The 20,281-nt window shown below is 39.8% G+C and overlaps 1 protein-coding gene across 1 annotated transcript in view; it reads right to left on the bottom strand.

Annotated features, from left to right (window-relative positions):
• SFMBT2 (Scm-like with four mbt domains 2) overlaps positions 1 to 20,281 on the bottom strand; it is a 275,339-nt gene that overhangs the window by 42,437 nt on the left and 212,621 nt on the right. The window contains exons 13-14 of the mRNA XM_006891856.1: positions 19,159 to 19,232; positions 16,412 to 16,551 (exon numbers count right to left, since the gene is read on the bottom strand). Coding sequence (XP_006891918.1) covers positions 16,412 to 16,551; positions 19,159 to 19,232 — 214 coding nt within the window. The remainder of the gene's footprint in view (positions 1 to 16,411; positions 16,552 to 19,158; positions 19,233 to 20,281) is intronic.

Below are 20,281 nucleotides of genomic sequence, written 5' to 3'. Positions count from 1 at the left end.
ACATTAGGTTATTATGAAGAACAAAGGTGATAACATCTTGGCATACAAAATGTGAAGCTTAAATAGAGCTCTCTTCTAAAAAAATTTAAACCACCAATATGGTTCTTAACAACCCATAAAATAAATGCTGTTCTTGCCCTTCAAATCCCTTGGGCTGTAACTGTTTCAGTTCTACTTCTTCAGAAAAAAGAATTCTCTCAAGAGACTTCTCAATTTTTAGCTATTGCCTTCTTTGCATAGTTAAATTTCTTTAGAAAACAAACAATTATTATTTTTAAATTGACCACATTCAATTCACTTTTCAACCCACCAAAATGTTATTTCCTCTCTAAACACTACACAAAAATGCTGTGGAGCAATAAGTCACTAATATTCTGATCATCAAATCCAATCAGGACTTTTCTCTATCCCTGGACCTCTAAGTCATCTTATGCATAGTTGACTCTCCATCCCAGAATCCTCTTTCCTACCTCTACCCTATGAACCACAAAAGTCTGTTCTGAATATGGTGAGAAAAACAGGGTAGAGAGACAAGTAAGGTAGTTTACCAGAGGGAGGAAGAAACAAAAAGAATAATGTTACTATTTCATGTAATTAAAAAAAACAAAACAAAACACATAAACAGTGATTGGTTTAAAGAAGCCACTTAATAAAATGTTAGTTTTCTTCTCCCGTGACTCTCTTACATGAACAATTTTAGCACTCAGAAGACAATGCAATTGAAAGGGATTTCCTCTTTATTTACTGAAATAATGCTATTACATTATTTCTTCTAATGTTCTAGTCCACAAAAATGTCTTCTCACAAAACAACAAAAAGTTAGCTCCACGCTCAACTATATCACATGACTGAAGTTCTAACAATGTTGAAAGTACAAAGAATCATTCACTAGGAGATCAATGTTTTTCAATGTCAGTTATAAAAACACTCCAAAGAAAAAGCATGGCTCCCATAGTTTGGGCTAAGCTGATTGAGGGGGAAGAAGAACCCATGACTGAAGGTTGTTGGATTCTAGTGACTCTGTCGTGACATCTCTTTAGGTCTTGGTGTAAACTCTTTTAAAAGACTAACTCCCAGGACAACATGAGAGAAAGAAAATTTTTTCTCTTGAATAGTCAGAAATAAATAAATAAATAGATCAGGAAGGAGAGAGTAAACTCCCACTCCCACATTCTATTTACTCCATGGTTCATTGTATGATACATAGTGACTCACGGCTTATGGTTACAACTGGGTTTTTACAGACATTACTGTTGGATTAAAATTTATTTCTTCTTTGTCACTTCAAAATAAGATGAAATGGATCTAATTTTATGAGTAATTTCTCCAACTTAGTCATTTCTCTTTACAGAAAGGGAAGTTTTCTCTGCCATATGATTTCTTCTATAGAAGGTTGCAAGAGAAATAAAATTAATAAAGACTTAGACTTTAACACCTGACATTGCCATTGCAATCAGACCCCTGTGATATGCAGAGCAGAGAAGCAGGGCTTTTATTTGTGTAACAGCTGTAAGTGGAGATGTTGCTTTTAAAAGGGCTGTTTGTGAAAAGGAACATCTGAAAGTTTCAGAAGATTTTTTTTTTTTTCTTTTCTGATGTTGTGCCTTTTCCCTCTCAGTCACATCACACTGACCTGGTATCTCAAGTCGATGATGTCAACGATATTAGGGTGTCATTGCTCCTTAAGTTCTTATATATAAAAATGCCATAAAACACTGGAAATAAATGAAGTTACACTTGCAACATAAAAAGAAGAGCCAGGCTAATCTTCCCTTAGGGCACACATAACCAGTTAAAAGCAAGCAGAGAAAAGCATGACGTGGCCTGGAGAACTTTGGAAAGAAAATGAAGCAAGTGAGTCAAAAAGTGATTTAACCCTAAAAAGTCAAGAAACTCAACTTATTGTCCTCCAGTTGTAACTGACACACAGCTGACTCTTGGCTGGATTTTCAGAGGCTGTAAATCACACAGGAAGCGACTACCCGTTTCTCTCCCGTGAAGCTCCTGGTGGATTGACCCGCCTGCCTTTGAATGGCAGTGCAACTCCTTACCCGCTAAGCCCATTTTGGTTTCTCAAAAATAAAAAAAAAAAAATACACTGTTCTCATACATATTCTAATAATGCAACTACTGTCTCTACTATGCTCCAAGCCATCAGTCAATGACAATGATAAAGTGTATCTCTCCTTTGCTATCTTTTTCCTTCTTTCTACAAGATTTTGTGATGCCCTCAGGCTATTGATCACACAAATTTTAGTAAATAACCTGACAATTTAACCAAGATTAGAATCTACTGCTTTAGCCAAAAATGACTTCTATCTTTATTTACCGATTGGCAAGAAGATGAACTGCAATACTGAAGGTAGGCAGTTTGAATCCACTAGCTGCTCTGTGGAGGAAGGATGGGCAATCTCCTCCTGTGCGATTAACTGCCTCTTAAAACCCACTGGAGGGTCAGCTATGGGTCGGTGCCAACTCGATGACAGTAAACAACAACAACAACAACAACAATTTTGATACTGACATCCCTGACCTGGAACGGTGTCTTGGTAACATCAGTCCTTCTTCAAAGTTTCTCCTCTAACTCAGTCCTTCCTCTTTCCTTTGTCACATTCCATATATCTTTGCTTCAATCAGATTAAGAAGCAGCTGTAGCAAAGGCTATGACAAACAAAAATCCCACTATGCACTGAATCTGAATTTTGCTCAGTCTCTAGAAACTTTGGGCAAACGAACAATCAGAAACTAACAGTTCTAAGGAAATTCTCCCAGCCAGAATCCAATATCCACATAGTTCTTCATTTTCCCTGTTTGACTCTATCTTCAACCCCTTCTTCCTTTTAAATCCTGTCATTTTGCTGTCTTAACTCATGGGTCACCATTAGCATAATACCCTACTCGAAACTCTTTCTGGAATTTTGTCTTTCACTTGGAGGGCTTCTTTTCTCTCCCCTACATTCCCAGCTTTCTTTGCGTCTACTAGCCACTTCTCTTAGCACATAAACTTGCTATCACATCATACATCTAAAAACCCAAAACCAACCCTTCATCTCTCATCAGATATCACCTAATTAATATATTCTCTTCTATAACATTATCTACTCTATACAATGCCTCTTCCAGTCAGTAATTTCAACCTGAACACAATACAATGGGGTTTTCATGTTCACAGCTCCTGGAAACAGATCTATCAAGGTCATGTGTGAGGTAAGAATTGACAAACAATAGACAATTCCCAGTCCCAGTGTTTTATTGTCAGCAACGTGTGATGACACCCTCACTTCCTCCTCTCTAGACTGCTCTACATCTGTCCCTTCCAGTTATCCTACTTTGCTAGTCACTTTTTCTAAGTCTCTATTTCTCGAACCCTTATGATATGACCTCCTCTGATGGCATGCTTATCTTTGCTATCTACCTTCACTCCCTGATCTGAAAATCAATACACATGCAAGTCCCTCATTACCAAGTTTTATCTTCATCCTATTTCTTTCTCCAAACTCTAGACTCACATCTATCTTTACTCTGATTCTTCACAGGTAAATTTAATCTACGAAAATCATTGGGTCGCTATGGGTCGCAAACGACTCGACGGCACATAACAACAACAACAAATCAGATATAATCTGTTCCACATGATTCCCCTTCTTAGCATCTTCTCTCCTCTAAAAGAGAAGATCAAACTTTGTAAGCCGCTCGAATTCTGTCTTACTTTCACTGACTTAGAATGTAGACAAACCTGCACTACTGGCAACTGAGTATAAGCTAACACTCTGACACCATCACTTATTTTAAAAAATCTGGGGGTTTTGCAACTGCTTTCAAATCCTTCTCCCCGCTTCTCCCCTAAACTTGCTAAAGTCTGGCCTCCATGCAAGAGCCAGCATGACTGTTTAAACTCTTAAGTCATATCAGGCCACTCACCTGCTCAAAACTTAAAAGGTTCTTTCTTCTCTTTCCCTCCATGCAAAACCCAAAGTCCTCATCTTGTGAGGGGTGTTCCTAGATGAATTGGACCCTCACACCTTTCCAGATTCCCTTCCTTTTACCTCCTTCACTACAGCCTCACCATCCCCTGGCCTTTCTTAAATACAACAGCACACCTTTGCTTTGCAGAGTATCTTCTCTGCTGCTCTTTCTGGATAGTTCTTCCTGGGCATCTTATAGGTCACCCTGCTTCTCACCAGATCTTCACTCACACAGGACCTCGTTTATGACACCTCCCTCAAATGCTTTCTATTCAATAGCACCTTTCTGCCACCATGAGATGGCCTCCTAAAGCTTTAGAACACCTATCACTAATTGACATATTATTTATTGATTTATGTATTTGTTTATTGTCCACCCTCAATAGAAAAAAAAAAACTTCAAGAAACCAGGCACTTTGCTTCTGTTCCTTGTCGTATAGTACTTATAACTCCAGGTGACCACTCTTAAGTACTCAATGATGATTTTTAAATTTTGTTCAATGAATTTCAAATATGGATCAATCTAGTTCTTCTGCAGGATTCCCTGGATGGCACAAATGATTAAGTCTAGGACTATTAATTTCTAACAAAAAGGTTGGGAGATTAAACACACTTCCAGGATCTGAGGAACTAAGGCATAGCAATCAGCTTCTGAACCGGCTTTGGGAAAGGCTTTAGGCCCCTATCTCTACACAGTTGGGATTGCTACTTTGTGAGAATCAGCCCTATCACTAACCAACAACAAAATTCTCTGAACATTTAAAATTAAATTATCCCAAGAATTTAAGTGATAAGCTATCTGAGTATCAGTACCCAGGAAGAACAATGAGTAAAGCTCTTGACTACAAACGGGAAGATTGGCAGTTCTTGCCCTGGCAACGGCACTGTGGGAGAAGGGCCTGTGATCTGCTTCGAAAGACACAGCCTTGAGAACCCTAGGAAGCACACAAAGGATTTCCATGAGTAAAAATCATATGCTGCCAACTAGCTAAGCATAACAGAGGCCCAAGAGTAGTCAATGGTTATTGGTTTTCATTGCTGGAAAATCCTTTACAGTGAGAAAATTCAACAAACATATCTTGTTACTTTATGGGCAAATAATAAAGATTTAGCAATAACAAAAAAAGAAAGTCTTCCTTTACCAGCCTTCATTACCTAACAGCTTGCTGATTCCTGTTTATGTCTACCCATCAAATTGGTATACCAGTCTTTGTGAGCTGGCTAAAGTTCAGCGTAAGCTTAGAACAAGAAAAAAAGGGGGGACCCCAAAACAACCCAACCAAACATAACTCAGTATCTTTATGTGACATATCCTATTTTTTTTCTTTAGTTTTGTTGATGGATTTAACTGAATGGCAACTAGATAAGTTTTTTCCTTTGTCCAGTGTTATCTGAAAAAGAGTGAGCCCTAGATAGGAGACCATACTTCTCATGGTCTCAGTAATAGCTTGCTTGAATCTAAGTCATGTTCATTTGATTACATCATCATTTATGAATAGTTAATGGCTGCTTTGGAGTTCTTACTACCTGCGTTCCCTCATTTAATTTTTTACTCTTTAAATAAGACTTGGTGGTGCAATGATTACTCACACAGCTGTTAATGAAATATTAAGGGTTCAAACCTACCTAGCAGGAAAGCCTGGCAATCTGCTTCTGTTAAAATGGAACTCAGTGCCATTATTTTATTTCGGCTCATAGTGACCCCACAGGATGGCATGGAACTGCCCTATAAGGTTTCCGAAGCTGTAACTCTTTACAGAAGCAGGTCTGATCGATCTTCTCTCATAGAACTGTTGGGTTTAACTGCTTATGTTTCTGTTATATCCAAACGTTCTGGCCACTGGACCACTAGCAGGCTTCTATAAAACTATTACCATCATGGAAATCCTAGGGGTCAGTTCTATTGCCACCTGAGCTCATTACAAATCACTTCAAAGACATTTAAGAACCAAAATATCAGCTTTCACTGTAAAGTTGTTATGAGGTGGCTAGAAACAAATTCTCAGAATTTGTAATGGAGGAAAAATTCAAACCAGACACCACAGGTCTCCCCAAAAGTGAAAAATAAACCTAATCAAAATAAAGAGATTGGCTTAATACCTTAATGGATCGCCCATGCACCAGAATGAGAAACTACAGAGAAGTCAAATTCGAAACTCTCACAGAACACTTGAAACACCTGGAAATGGGAGTGATGAGGATTACGGTTATTTCACCCTTTTTGGGAGGGATCACATAACTACTTGCAGAAGGGCATCTCTCACCAAGGGTGGGGAACAAGACTCCATCACATTCATCGAAGGAGGAATTCTGAGCTTCAGAGAGTAAATAAGGCTCCAGCCTGGTGTAACACTCAGGATTTCTTGGGAGCCTCCTGTTCAAACCTATTTCACATGTCAGTGAACCAGAGCAGAGTGAATGCAGGACCCAAAATCCTCAGTGACAGCATGTCTGCACATACTCTTTCCACTTCAGAGAGATTTGCCATTCAGCCACTCAACATTTCAATCCTCAGCTGTGAAGTCTGAAATCATAATTCACCTGCCTGGCTTATATTTGTCATACTTCACGGGAAAATCTCAAAGTCAGAGATAATTATTAGATGCCTGTGTTAGGCAGACTTCCTCTGTTTCTATTTGCCAGTGAAAGGGGGGCTGTGAGAGTGGGCCCTGAGCTAGGGAAACTTACAAAGCTTGCAGTGGCTGGAAAAAAGCCAGGCTCATCTAGCACCACTTCCTCATTCTTTTATGTACCATCAAATCAGCAAAAAGCATTGGCTTAACAACTCCTACTGATCCTCGACATCGCAGAAGTGGGGTATCATGCTCACATAAGCAGGTACCGATTTGTGCCTACGTAGGGATTTGTGAGAAGGATATGAGCCTGAGGGGAAAGCGGATAAGCTCCCCACTTCCCTCTTTAGGGGTGCTGTAACTAACTGAAGTAAGGATTACACTCTATGATTCTTGAAATTCCCCAGATGTTAGTTCAGGACTCCTCAGTAATTTACTGGTTGATTGATTGATTGATTGATTGATTAAATGCCCTCCTCTATTCACTGCTGTGCGTTTGGTGCTAGATAAGTATGTGAAACGTTCAGCAAACACCAAGTGAATGTTGAACGTGTGAACAGCTTGGTAATACAAAATCCTCTGAACAACTGAGGACGGATGGATAAAATATTGACAATAGTGGTGTCTGGCACTCTTCGCATCACATCTTCACCGTCCAGGCCCACAGAGCTTTGAAAACCTCAAAAAGCAGCTGGGCTGGAGGGGAATAAAGACCTTGTCACTCCAGGGTCCTTGGCATCTCCCTTGCACTCTGCTATCAACAAGCAACACCTATGAGCTACCCAACATTCTAGCATCATTAGAATAAGGCTCAAACATTTCTCCAGTCAATTTGGCAAAGTCACATCAGTTACAACCCCTTCTTCTACATACCAAGGAAAGCTTAACTGGTTATGTCTAAACTTTTGGATTCTTTGACCAGACTCTGGTGTGCAGTACCAATGTCAGTCTGTTCATAAGTGGATAGACAGAAATAGATATGGACACATGTGTATGGATGTTTGCATTCTGCTCATCAGGAACCAGAGGTCTGCCTTATTATAAATATAGTTCTATGTTGTCTGATTAATTTGATCTTTTACAATTATTTTATTGGTAGATTTCATGATATTCAAATATGTCTCTTGTTACAAACCTGAGTCAACAGGCCTCAAGTTGGTCTCTCTGGAAGTCTCAATTAAAGTTACATCAGAAGGAAAGAACAAGCTCTTGGGAGCTTATTACATCAGAACCTTTCTCGTGTGTCTTGGTTCCACGTGGTTTTCCCTCAGGCCTCTGTCTGAGCACCAGGAAGAAGATGAAGTGAGTAAAAAACCACGTCCTACACTTTCAGCTTTTAATAGAAAGTGTACAAACTGTCTGTTTTCCCTCTGTAATAGCTCATCTCTTAAACTTCTGAACCCATGCTGCCATCTCTTCTGCAGAGCCAATACCATTCTAGCGTGACTACGTATCTGCTTATTCTTCTAAAAAGTGATGTGAAAGTGAACCACTAAAAAGTCTTTGCTTGAGATACAGTGTTTATGTCACTCTTTACTTCTTTCTTTCTTTCTTTCCTTTCCTTCCTTCCTTCCTTCCTTCCTTCCTTCCTTCCTTCCTTCCTTCCTTCCTTCCTTCCTTCCTTTCTTTCCTCTTTTTCTTCTAAAAACAAGGTTCTACAATGGCAAATATTTAAAGACAAGTAACTGGTAAGTAAAACTATGAACATTTGCTTTAAGAGTCTCTATATAGACCTCTGGAATTCTTCTCCAACTGGTGTTTCCAGGGTCACTTTAATGGGCAGGATTTGGTTAGTCATTTGCTTTGATGGGTCTGTGTCAGAAACGGAAACATTCATTCTAAGACACACTCATGTGAGCAAGCGAATCTCATGTCTAACTCAGCTGTTACTGCACTATAGAGGCTCACTCCTTGGCTCTCGCTTAAGCACAGGCACATACCTACATCAGTCATACCACAGTGTATATAAAGGTAAATGCTTCAGGCCTGGCAATTTCTGAGATTTTACATGAATTATTGTTGTTGCTGTGTACCACCAAGTCAGAAATGACCCATAGTTGACCTGTCAGCAGGTTTTCAGAGGCAGTAATTGTATGGGAGGAGATTACCCATTCTTCTGCACGTAACCTATTAAGCAAACTTTTGGAAGCTCTGGTGGCCTAGTGGTAAGAAGGTGCACTGCAATCCCAAAGGCATTTGCTTCTGCTCCATCGGAGAAGGATGGGCCATCTCCTCCTGTGTGATTCACTGCCTCTTAATACCCACTGGGAAGTCAACTATGGTTCGGCTGTGACTCAACAGCACACAACAATAACAATTAGACAAACATTTGCTGAGTACATTTGGCCAGTGCACCAGGAACAGAATTGTAAGTAGGCTCTAGCATATGATGCTAACAATGTCTAAGGTGTAGAAGGCTTAGCGTGTAAAACGTTTACCAAGAGCCCACATAGATTTGTAGTCTCTTTATCTTGGAGAATCTGGAAGGGGCATACTGGGGAGAAAGCAGGAGTGGAAGTATTTGGGATAGAACAAGATGTATGATGATCATATTAGACATGGCAGGTTTGAATTATCCATTTCATCCCTAATTGTTCTTAACAGGCCTTGCTTTTCATGATAGTTGGGCTCAGCACTAGAGGGGACTTCAACACGTGGGCCCTGTCAACTTCATTACAGGGCCTGCCCCATTCAGAGCTTCCTCACGCTCTTCTCAGCTCTGTTTGTCATTGAGGGATAATGACATCGGCTGGACTCAGGTCTCAGTCTCTCAGAAGTCATTATCTCCTTTTGCTGCATTTTCTGGAATCGAGGTCAGTCACTGACATTCTCAGTGTCTCAAACCTACCCAAGTGCAAGGTCCAGGACACTCAATAGTCCAAAAAGTGAGTTATTGCTATTAGATGTTGTCCAGTAGCTTCTGACTTATACTGACCATGGATGTGCAGAGTAGAACTGACCCATGGGGTTTCCTAAGCCTGCAGTCTGAGGTGCAAACCTTTCAGATAGTAATGAAACACATAACCATTCACCCTATTGTGTGGAGGCACAGATATGGCTACTGTTGGGAGAAAATATCTCCCTTTCAAGGGCACGATCCTCTCCAGGCTCAGGATCCCACTGCGCTTAATGAATTAAACCTTTCAAAATCATATACACCTCCATAGGCACTATCTATTTGTAGTAGATCAAACAGACCGAACAACGATCACCTTACATTTTCTAAAGATATTAAAGTTTTTAATTTCTCATAGCACGGATGGCCTGAAAAGCAAACATGTCTTTAGTTCAACTGCCTCACTGCCTTTAAGTAACTTGAAATCAGAAACCATAGAGAGGTCCTGGTGCTGAAGGAAAAGCATTAGCATAAATATTGGTTTGGCAGAACTTGGAATTTTCTTGCACTCAAAGAACTCTGAAGCGCTTGCTTTTTCTCCACACCCCCACCCCCTTCCTGCCTTATGCATTTCCTGAACATCAGCAAAAAAACTAGTTTTGTCATCAGAAAGCTGCTCTGGCCTGTCTTTGAAATCTGGCTGCTGGTACCTACTGGATTATTTATCAGGGATAACTACTTTGACTTAAGGGGAAAATATCATTTAGTGAAGTAAAATAGCCAGCCCCCTAAAGATAGGCTGAACCTGAGGTCATTGTGCTTGTTAACAGGGCTGGCAGACAACTGAGTATATCATTTTAACAACTGGAAAATGCCATGTGAGACAGTCTTGAAGGCAGCTTCAAAAAAACCTCCATCAGATCACCGAATGTTTGTCAGCTCTCCTCTTCCTTTCCTATCACTTCTAATAAAAACAGGCACAAATACACACAGGCAGACACGAGCACCTTGACACTGGCAAAACCCATCCACTAGCTGAAGGCTACAGTGGACAGAGGAAAGTCAATTCGTGGCCTAGGCATCTTATTTTATTTTGTGGTGCAAATTCTCACATATAATCCTCATTTGATTTCTCTTTGGATCAAGATTTAATATCTGCTAGGATCTGTGGCCCGTGCCGATTTATATAGTTCCAGTGACAGCTGTCTTAGCACTTAAACAAATCACTGGAGTCTCACAGAGAGCTAATCTTCTCTCCCCGCCCCACCCTCACTCAGTCGCCATTCCTCTGTTAGCTACAAATTTCTCATCTAGGGAATCTACTTTCCTCTTACAGTGAGAAAGACCAACACGGTTGAATTTCAGGACATAATTGCACATTTCATCAAGGCTAGCTCAAAGAGAACATATGTTAAGGGCCCAGTGTACTTCTAAATTAATCTTTTGTGTTTGAAGTCCTTTAAGTTCTCCTCCTCTGCTTCCTTTCCTTTATCCCACAGCTCCCCAGATGCATTTTGTCTCCAGGTATTGAACATACTTCCCTTCTTCTTGGAGCGGGCTGCCCATTTCACTTTTCCCACAGATGGTGGAAAACTTCCATGCAATCTCACAGCACCTGTCACACTTATTCCACTGTAAAAACCCTGTTACTTGCTTGCTTCCCCAACTTCATGTCTAGACCATGACGAAAGGCAGGAGCATTTTAAACATCATATACCCCCAATTTAGTCTCTGGAGACTAAGGTGCATCTGATACAGGCCATGGTCTTTGCAATCACCTGTTATGCTTCAGAGAGTTGGACAATGACCAAGGAGGATAGAAGGAGAATTGATGCCTTTGAGCTGTGGTGCTGGAGAAGAGTATTGAGAATACCATGGACTGCTAGGAAAACAAACAGATTTGTCCTGGAGAGGGTTAAACCGGGTGGCTCCTTGGAGGCAAGGATTCTGAGGCTCCGTCTAACTTACTTTGGACATGTTGTGAGGAGAGACCGGTCCTTAGAGAGGGACATCATGCTTGGGAGGGTGGAGGGACGGCGCAGGAGAGGAAGGCCCTCTATGAGGTGGATTGATTCAGTGACTGGGATAATTGGGATGGGAGTGTCGGAGACATTGCGATTGGCACAGGACAGAGCGGAGTTTAGGGCTGTTGTACATAGGGTCGCTATGAGTCGCAGGCGACTCAACGGCACATAACAACAACAACCCCCAATGCTAATATTTATGAAATGACCTTCAATAAGTAACCTCAACAACAGTCTAACTGGGTTGTTTCCAAATCGTAGTTTCAATTTTTCCTAACTAAACACCTATTTCCCCTCTACGTGTCATAATTTCAATTAGGTATAGAAAATGACAGAATAGGGAGATCTGGTGGCCTAGTGGGAGGAAGTCTGCACTGCAATCCCCAAGGCACGTGGGTTGAGGCCACCAACTACTCTTCAGGAGGATGGACAATCTCTTCCCATGTGATTAACTGCCTCTGAAAAACCTGGCGGAAGGTCAGCAATGGATTGTTTCTGACTGGACACAACAACAACACTGACAGAATATTAAAACAATGTAATGATACTCCACAACTTGATACACCATATAGTTGTAAAAGGATTGAGAAGAATATAATCAGTGCTCCTTAATCTCAGCACTACTCCTATTACACAGAAGGCAACTGATGGACTAGTGGTAAGAATCTGTGCTGCAATCTGGAAGACTCACAGTTCAAATTCAACAGTTGTTCTATGGGAGAAAAATGGGCAATCTCTTCCTGTGAGCTTTACTGCCTCTGAAAACCCCTGAAGGGTTAGGTATGGCTCAGTTCCAACTCAATGTTACACAGTAACAACAAAGTCTCAGCATAGTCGTGATTTGATGTAAGATGTAAGGGTGTGGAATCCAATGATTTTTCCTCACAAGATATTTTTTAAAAAATGATTGCCTTCCAGAGGGAACTTACTCATGATTGACCCTCCCGGTCAGGCATTAGAGGATGTAATCACATGGGAGGAGACTGCGCATCTTTCTCCCAGAGAGCTGCTAATGGAGCTGAATGGCCAGAGGGGCATCATTGTTGGGTTGGCAGTGACATTCCCCATGGACCACACCACCAGGGCTCCCTGGGAGGGGAGGAAAGAACGCAGAGCCAGGAGACTGTGCTGCCACCTAGGAGGAATCAGCACGAGTGGAGTGTGTCCTTATGGGCCTTCTGGACTCAACTGTGTGTGCGAGGAAAGTTCTTTTTTCCTTTAAATTTTTCATATTCTTCTGAAAAACCTTCCTCGGCATCAGATGATAATGAATCATTTTCAATTTCCTTAGTATTTCTCTTTGAACTAAAGTTTCTTCTTGCTCTCAATTCTAGCCTTTTTTGCCTTTTATCAGAAGAAACACAACCGTCTTCTCTCATGGAATATTTGTCAGTATCAGATGATGAGCAATCTTGTCCCTTCCTTGAACTCTTTGCAGGGAAGTTACTTTTTTTTCCTCTTTACCAGATAATCCACTACTACTCTTTTTATCTTCTGAGTCACAATTATCTCCTTTTCCTGGTAACTTCTCAACATTATCCGAAAATTCATTCTTTTTAGAAGCTTTTTCCTTTGTCTTATTACTTGTCTTCTTTCCATTCATTTTCTCATTCTTGTTTTCTTTTATACCTTTAGGAAAATGAAAACTTTCTTCTCCTTCAGGTAATTTTTCGTTGTCATCAGATGATGAATCATAACACTGCTCCATCTTAAGTATTTTTTCTTAAAGTATGTAACTTTATTTTCTTTTTCTTTAATTTGCTGTTTATCCTGCTTCTTCTCATCTCCAGAGGACTCATCACTCTGTTGTTTCTTTGGGACCTTCTCAACAACTTCAGATATGTTACTCTGACCTTTCTTAAACATCATTTTAACTTTTAGATTCTTGCTCTTTTCTTTCAAGTCAGCAATTTTTATTATAGCTAGGAAATTCCCTGACACCAAGGATGCTTACAGAAACAAATATCTATGTCCAGAACCAACAGAGAGAGAACCTCCAGCCCCCTAAGCTATAAGAAAAGATAATGCCTGCTTTTAAAAGCCATCCATTTATGATATCTTGGCTATAGCAGCAAATGCAAAGATATGTCTTTGACTTCTAATACCACTGAGAGCCCAAACAAAATGGCTTTACTTCAATGATCTCATTCTAAGTCAAAGAAAGTTGGAAACAGAGGTCCATGTGCTGAGGCAAAAGCATGGTGGCTCCCATGATCCAGGGACTGAAATGCAGATAAAGCAGGTTGCCCAAGTGACACTTTCACATCAGTCCCCACCTACCAGGTCCCACCTCACTCTGAAGCACCAGGCAAGGCAGGGAGCTCTTCTTTCATTTCCAAAAGAATACTTTCTGAAAATTCCAACAAATTCTCACTTTCACATGCAGACCCAATCTAAACACTTAGGTTTCAGTCATACATGACTACCATCCTTCCCCAAATACATCTTGAATCTCTAGTGAAGTAGCTTTGCTCCTGCTTGTAGTTGAACTTTTACTCACTCAGCCCAAGTCAGATCAAATGTCACTCCAACCTGGATCCTTCATCTGCTTCTATGAAGATTCAAAACTCAAACTCACTGAGGTCAAGTGGGAACTGACTAATAGATGACTTTGCAGTGGGTTTTTGGAGGCCGTAAATTACATGGGAGGAGACTGCACCTCTTTCTTCCATGAAGTTGCTGGTGGATTCAAGCAGAGAGACATGATGTTTGGCGTGGTAGCACAACTCCATACCACACCAGTGCTCTTCCTAGAAAAATTATTATTGTTGTTATGTGCCGTCAAGTCGACTGCAACTAAGCAAGCCTATGAACAGCAGCTATGAACCCTACTCTACCTTGAGCCAACTTCATTGTCTCTGACACATCTACCCCCATTACCTCAGTCACCAAGTCAATACATCTTATCCACGGTCTTCCTCTCTTGCGTTGTCCCACCACCCTTACAAGCATGATGCCCCTTGCCCAGGACTGGTCCCTCCTTGCAATATGCCCGAAGTATGTCAGATGCAGCTTCAAAATTTTTGCCTCCTAAGAGCAGCCTGGTTTCGCCCTCTCCAGAATGGACCTGTTTATATTCTTAGTGGTTCATGATATGTATATTCAAAACTTTTCTCTAGCACCACAACTTAAAGGCATCAATTCTTCCATAATCCTTACTCACTGTCCAGCTTTCTGATGCATAGCAAGTCATTGCAAAGACCATGGCCTGGATCAGGCACACCTTAGTCTCCAGACTGACATCGTTGCTCTACAGTACTCTGTAGAGGTCCCTGAAAGCAGACTTTCTCAATGCAATTCATCTTTTTATTTCCTGGCTGCTGCTACCAAGAGTGCTGACTGTGGAGCCAAGCAAGAGGAAGCTGTTAACCATCTCTGTAAAGAGTACAGCCATGGAAATCCGATGCTGCAGAGACCATGCTGCTCTGTCTTAGAACAATACTATGAGTGTGAATCAATTTGAAGGCAGTGAATTTGGGAGGTTTTGGAGGTTTTTTTTAGGGGGGAGGCTTCTCTGATCTCATAGCACTTTGCCTGTCTCAAGTGATGCACACACCAACTACATAACTAGTCTTGGATGTGTCATCTCCCCAAAGAGTCAGTGAGAACATCATGTGTATTTTTCTTTCTTTCTTTTCTTTTTTTTTTTTTTTTTACTCAGGAATTCACAAGGCGCCTGTCTCCTTGAAGTTGCCTAACAAATATTTGTTGGATGGATGAATAGACTATTGTGTCCAAGAATTTTTTTAAAGTTCATCATGGTATAATAGTAACAAGGAAGCTATATTTGGCATCCTCTTTCTTAAGAGAAAGCACTGATGTTGTGTGGAAACAGCAGAGACAGCATTTCAAGAATAGTTTAGAAACTGTTCCAAAATTCCAATCTGTCTCCAAGCACTGTCTGAGGCTGAGCTATAAAAATGCAAGAGAGAGAATAGTCTCCTTCAACATAATTAGGATTCACCTCTGCCTGTAGGTCCTCTCATAAGATCAGCAAAGAAAATGGAAAACTATATCATTACAAGGAAGCAGATGACCACACAAACTCCATGTACAAGCTTGAAGGTCATCTACGTATCAGTCATCCATCTTCTACCTTTAGGGAGCTCTGGTTGCTTAATGGGAAGGAATGATGCAAAGATTCAAAGTCATCGGCTGCAATATACGACTACCAAGAGCTCAAACCACCGATGACTACTGAGGCATACTCACATGTTTATATTTATAAATATAAACTTGTAAATACAAATGTATATTTAACAGTACTCCATACCACTCATTGCATCCAGGTTTACATCAAATGTCACTTTTGAGAAACCTCATTTGACTCTTTAACCCAAAACTTATATCCCCCACACAGTCCATCACTCCATCTTCCCATGGCATTTTACCCAAATCCAATGTAATATCTTCCCCTGGATTATAAGAAGGAGCCCATGTTCCTCCCATTAAACTAAAGATCTTCCAAGGACAGTGACACTGTTTCTCCATTTCTTTACACCAGTGTCTTGCCCACAGGAGACATGAAAGGTGTGATCAATATGAGCATAATTTCCACCTACTTCATTTTACCCACCTTTTAAAAAAATTTTTTATTATTTTTTTTTTATTTCAATGAACATCTACAGAGATTTTGGAATTCCATTCATTCCTTGTTGCACTTTTCTACCCCCCCCCCCGTTCACTCCTCTCCTTGAAAAGCAAAAGAAAAACTCCTTCATTTGTACACAACCCCCACTCCAAATATAATCCACTCTGCAACCCTCATTCTGTACTCTTATGATAAACATAATGCCCTAAAATATAATAATTTTAAACTATTCTGTCCCTCATAGACTTCAATGCAGTAAACATAATTTACCCAGTTTTTCTCAGTCTTACCCCCACCCCGATGTCAGCCTCATTCTACAACAGTGGCACCATATAGCATTTGTCCCTTTGTGACCCACATTTTAAATATCATTTGACTATACCTGTTAAAATAAATCACTTGTGATTATGAAAATGTTTTACCTCTTTCAGAACCAGCACACATTTGCCTGGCCCCACTGACTGAGGTAGCTCTGCAATTCTTCCTTTGTTTAAGTAAGGGCCTGAGAAACACCTGTGGTTGATAAAAAGCTGAGGACAGCAGTATTTCCCGTTGATAGTACCTGCAGGGGGAGAGCAACACAGCTGACGTAAATTTTGTTTGTTCAATATTTTACTTCTGTGATAAATCAACATTGGTAAATATATGCCTAAAACACACAGTCACTTTTCACTTCTGTATATTATTCTATTGTGTGAACACCACAGTGTAGTTGCCCACTGTCCTACTCACAGATATTTCATTGTTTGCACTTTTTCACAATTGCAAACAGTGCTTCAATGGATGACACTGTAAAAGTTTCCTTCTGTATAAGGGGCAAGAGAGTTCGGCTGGTCTATAACCTGAAGTGCAACTTTTCAGCTACTGAGTGTGCATGTTTCCACCTTTTCTAGTCAGACCACCCTGGCATCCACAGTGACTGTCCTGTATTACACTCCATCAGCCAACTTCAGAGTCCCTGTGCCGTTACTGGCCGAAATCTTCATTATGCCGTTCTGATGAATGTGGCCTTTATACCTTAACTGAGCTTAAATAGGCATTTTCCTGATTATTCTTTCAATTGAGAAAATGTATAGGGCAGTAATTGGCCTTTTTTGTATACTGAAATGCCACGAGGAAGAGTGTCATAATTGAATAATATTTCACTCTAAAGCTTCTCTTGATGTCAAAAGCAAGAATTAGGTTTCACATTGGACTAAGGGATTCACCTCTCCTTTGCCTCAAGCTAAGCTATTCTAAAAGTGGAATTTCCGTAGTCAAGCTGCTGTTCATTTAGGAAGGTAATGTAAGAGTTTAAGAATATTTATTCTCAAATGGATTTCAATGAAGAACCAGTAACCATGATTTAGAAATGTTACTTTTCCAGTTTTAATAAAAAAGGAGTAAACAACAATGATTGTGGCCAGGTGCTGTCAAGCCAGTTCAGCTTCACATTAACCCCACCCACAACCAGAGAGCCCTGCCTGGTCCTGCTCTGTCTCCAGTGTCCTGATTGCTTCTCTTCTGGAGTCCACTGCTGTGGCTTCTGTGACAAACTCTTTCACTGAGGATACTCTTCTTTATCCCTGACTCTTTCCTTTACCAAGCACAATGTCTTTCCATGATAACATCTAGAAATGATAACATCTAGAAAGTCAACAAGACTAAGTCCTGCCCCTCTCATTTCTAAAGAGCATTCTGAGTATACTTTGAACAAGACACGTTTGTTTATTCTTCTTGGCAGTTCACAGTGCAGTGTAAATTCTTCACTATTATTTCTTTCACAACTTTTGCTCATAGGTGAAGTGACTGAAAAGATCACAAGTTGGGTTAGACAAACCTTAGTCCGCTAGATCACATCTTTGACTTTAAAGAAGTCCTTTGCAGCAAATGTGCCCAGTGTAACATATCATTAAATTTCTTGACTGTTGCTTACAAAGATGTTGACCGTGAACCCAAGTAGAATTAAATTCTTGACTATTTCAATATTTTCTCCATTTATCACAAGGTTGTTTATTGATCTAATTGTGAAAATTTTTGCTTTCTTCAAATTGGTGTGCAATCTATATGGAAAGCTTTCATCAGTAAAGTACTTCAGATACAGACCATGAAAAAGCAGCTAAGAAAGTTCTTTAAAACTTTTATAACGTTGGAATCCTATATTACAGAGGAATAAAAAAAATAAGCCATTTTCATGTAAATATAAAGGGATTTAAAAATGTAAATCTATACAGACATTTTTAAATTAGGATTTACCCTGATCATACATGTTTTTTGGGGGGAACCCCCAGTCTCCATTTCCCCTAGTGATTAGTAGTAGCTGTTGCTGTTTTTAGGTGTTGAAGAGTCAAGTATGACGCATAATGACCCTGTGAACAACAGCCTGAACCCTGTCCTATCCTGCGCCATCCTCACACTTCCAGACATACTAGAGCCTACTGCAGCAGTCACCTTGTCAATCCACCTAGTTAAAGATCCACACCCTGTCTTTCCAAGCATGAAAGATATATATCTACAACAAATGGTTCTGTCTTCTATAGAAATCAATTTAATCAACGGGATTCTTCCAATGGCTTACAAATGTTAACCCGGAATTTTGAGCAAGTTCAAAATCAACCACACAAATGGATTCTTAATCAAATATACAAACCTATCTATTATACTTAGTGGTCAAGGAAGAACTCATATTTATTTTCTTTAAAAGATGTTTGCCTTTTTTTTTTTTTAGAAAAAAGATGTGAGACTATACACTTTAAAAATATTTATTATTATCACAGCCAGCTTTTCAAATACAGCAGGTTTTAAGTAACAACTGAAAAGTCAGCAGAAACTTACGTATTAACCACTACCTTAAAAATGTCATTGAAATTAGCATATAGTTTTTTAAAAGGGATGGTATGAATTAGAATTGACTCAGGTCCTACCATGTAATTTCTAAGTATCACGCGGACATATTTCTTGTAGATTACAAGAATTATCTAGAATCATTGAGCAAGAAGTAGAAAAGGCACAGAAAATTGCACTTTGAATTGTAAAAGATAAAAAGGCATGACACTGTTAATAACCAGTTAAAGAGAATAAGAAACCTGATCTTATAGTTGGGATATATCAATTTTTACCTAAAAATATGTGCATGTCTTCAATCAAAACAACAAACCAAGAAGAGGCAGAGCAAAACAGAACTCTTTACCTGTAGTAGTGTCTGGGTGAGGGAATGAACATAATTCATGAGGTATTTTCTCAGCAGGCACTGTGGACGGCAATCTATTGATAAAGAAAATAAAACTCCATCATGGATCACAAACTTTAGGCAAACCATATAGTTGAAAGTTGGTTGGGTTTTTGGTTTAGTTTCAAATAATTTTAACTGATCCCCACTAAAACCTAAGGGCATAATGATGCAATATGTGCATATAGAGGCAAATATAAGAAATAAAAAGACCAATTTAGGAAAGCTGGTCTCAGATACTTTTGATAGCCCTGAGTTTAGGGGGATTATCTGTAGTCATGACTAATCTAGGTGGCTTCCCCAAGTCATTACTAGATTTGTTGCTTATAAGAAAATTATAACTAGGATTGTAATTCAGACATGAAAATACACTAACTTGTATAAAATTAAAGTCACACCTCTTATCATCAATGTCCAATTGGAAACCATAGACTATCCTTTCTTTTGGTGCCTTTACTCTGTGTAGTCTATGGGCAGTGTAAACACTTCAAGAGTTTAGCTACTAATAAGAGGCTGGCTGCTTGAATTCACTTAGACACACCTCACAATAAAAGGGCTGCTGATCTCCTAATAGAATACAGCCATTGAAACTCTGTGGAGCACATTGCTATGGACAATAAACACAAATGTCTATGACAGGATTGGAGTCACCTACGTCAGAATTCAACTGACAGTTATTCGCTTGCTTTTTGTGTTCTTAAAAAGAGGAAGATGGGTTTTATGGAGGTATTTAGGTTGGCTGCATTAAAACAACACTGCTGAAAACCATGCTAGCGCAAATAAACCCCAACAAGATCTCGTAACGGGATTATCTCTGGCAGTGGTTCCCATGGTGCTGTACCCAAACAAGAGGCATCAGAACCAACTGGGAACTTGTGAGAAATGCCAATTCTTACTGCACTGAAATGTAGAGAATGAGACCCAGGAACTAGTGTTTAAACAAGCCCACCTGGTGACTGATACACATCACTGATGTAGAAAATGCATAACTGAGTTATTATTTCAAATTTGGACTCAATCAGGGTCTATTATTTAATCTTTCTGCTTCAATACTATGCAGATAAAAAGAGAATCAAGTTATTAA

Source organism: Elephantulus edwardii, unplaced genomic scaffold (assembly GCF_000299155.1).
Source record: "Elephantulus edwardii isolate Elephantulus edwardi_28Jun2011 unplaced genomic scaffold, EleEdw1.0 scaffold00105, whole genome shotgun sequence".
Lineage (NCBI taxonomy): Eukaryota > Metazoa > Chordata > Mammalia > Macroscelidea > Macroscelididae > Elephantulus > Elephantulus edwardii.
The sequence above is the reverse complement of the archived record's forward strand: the minus strand, read 5'-3'. Positions and strand labels throughout refer to the sequence as shown.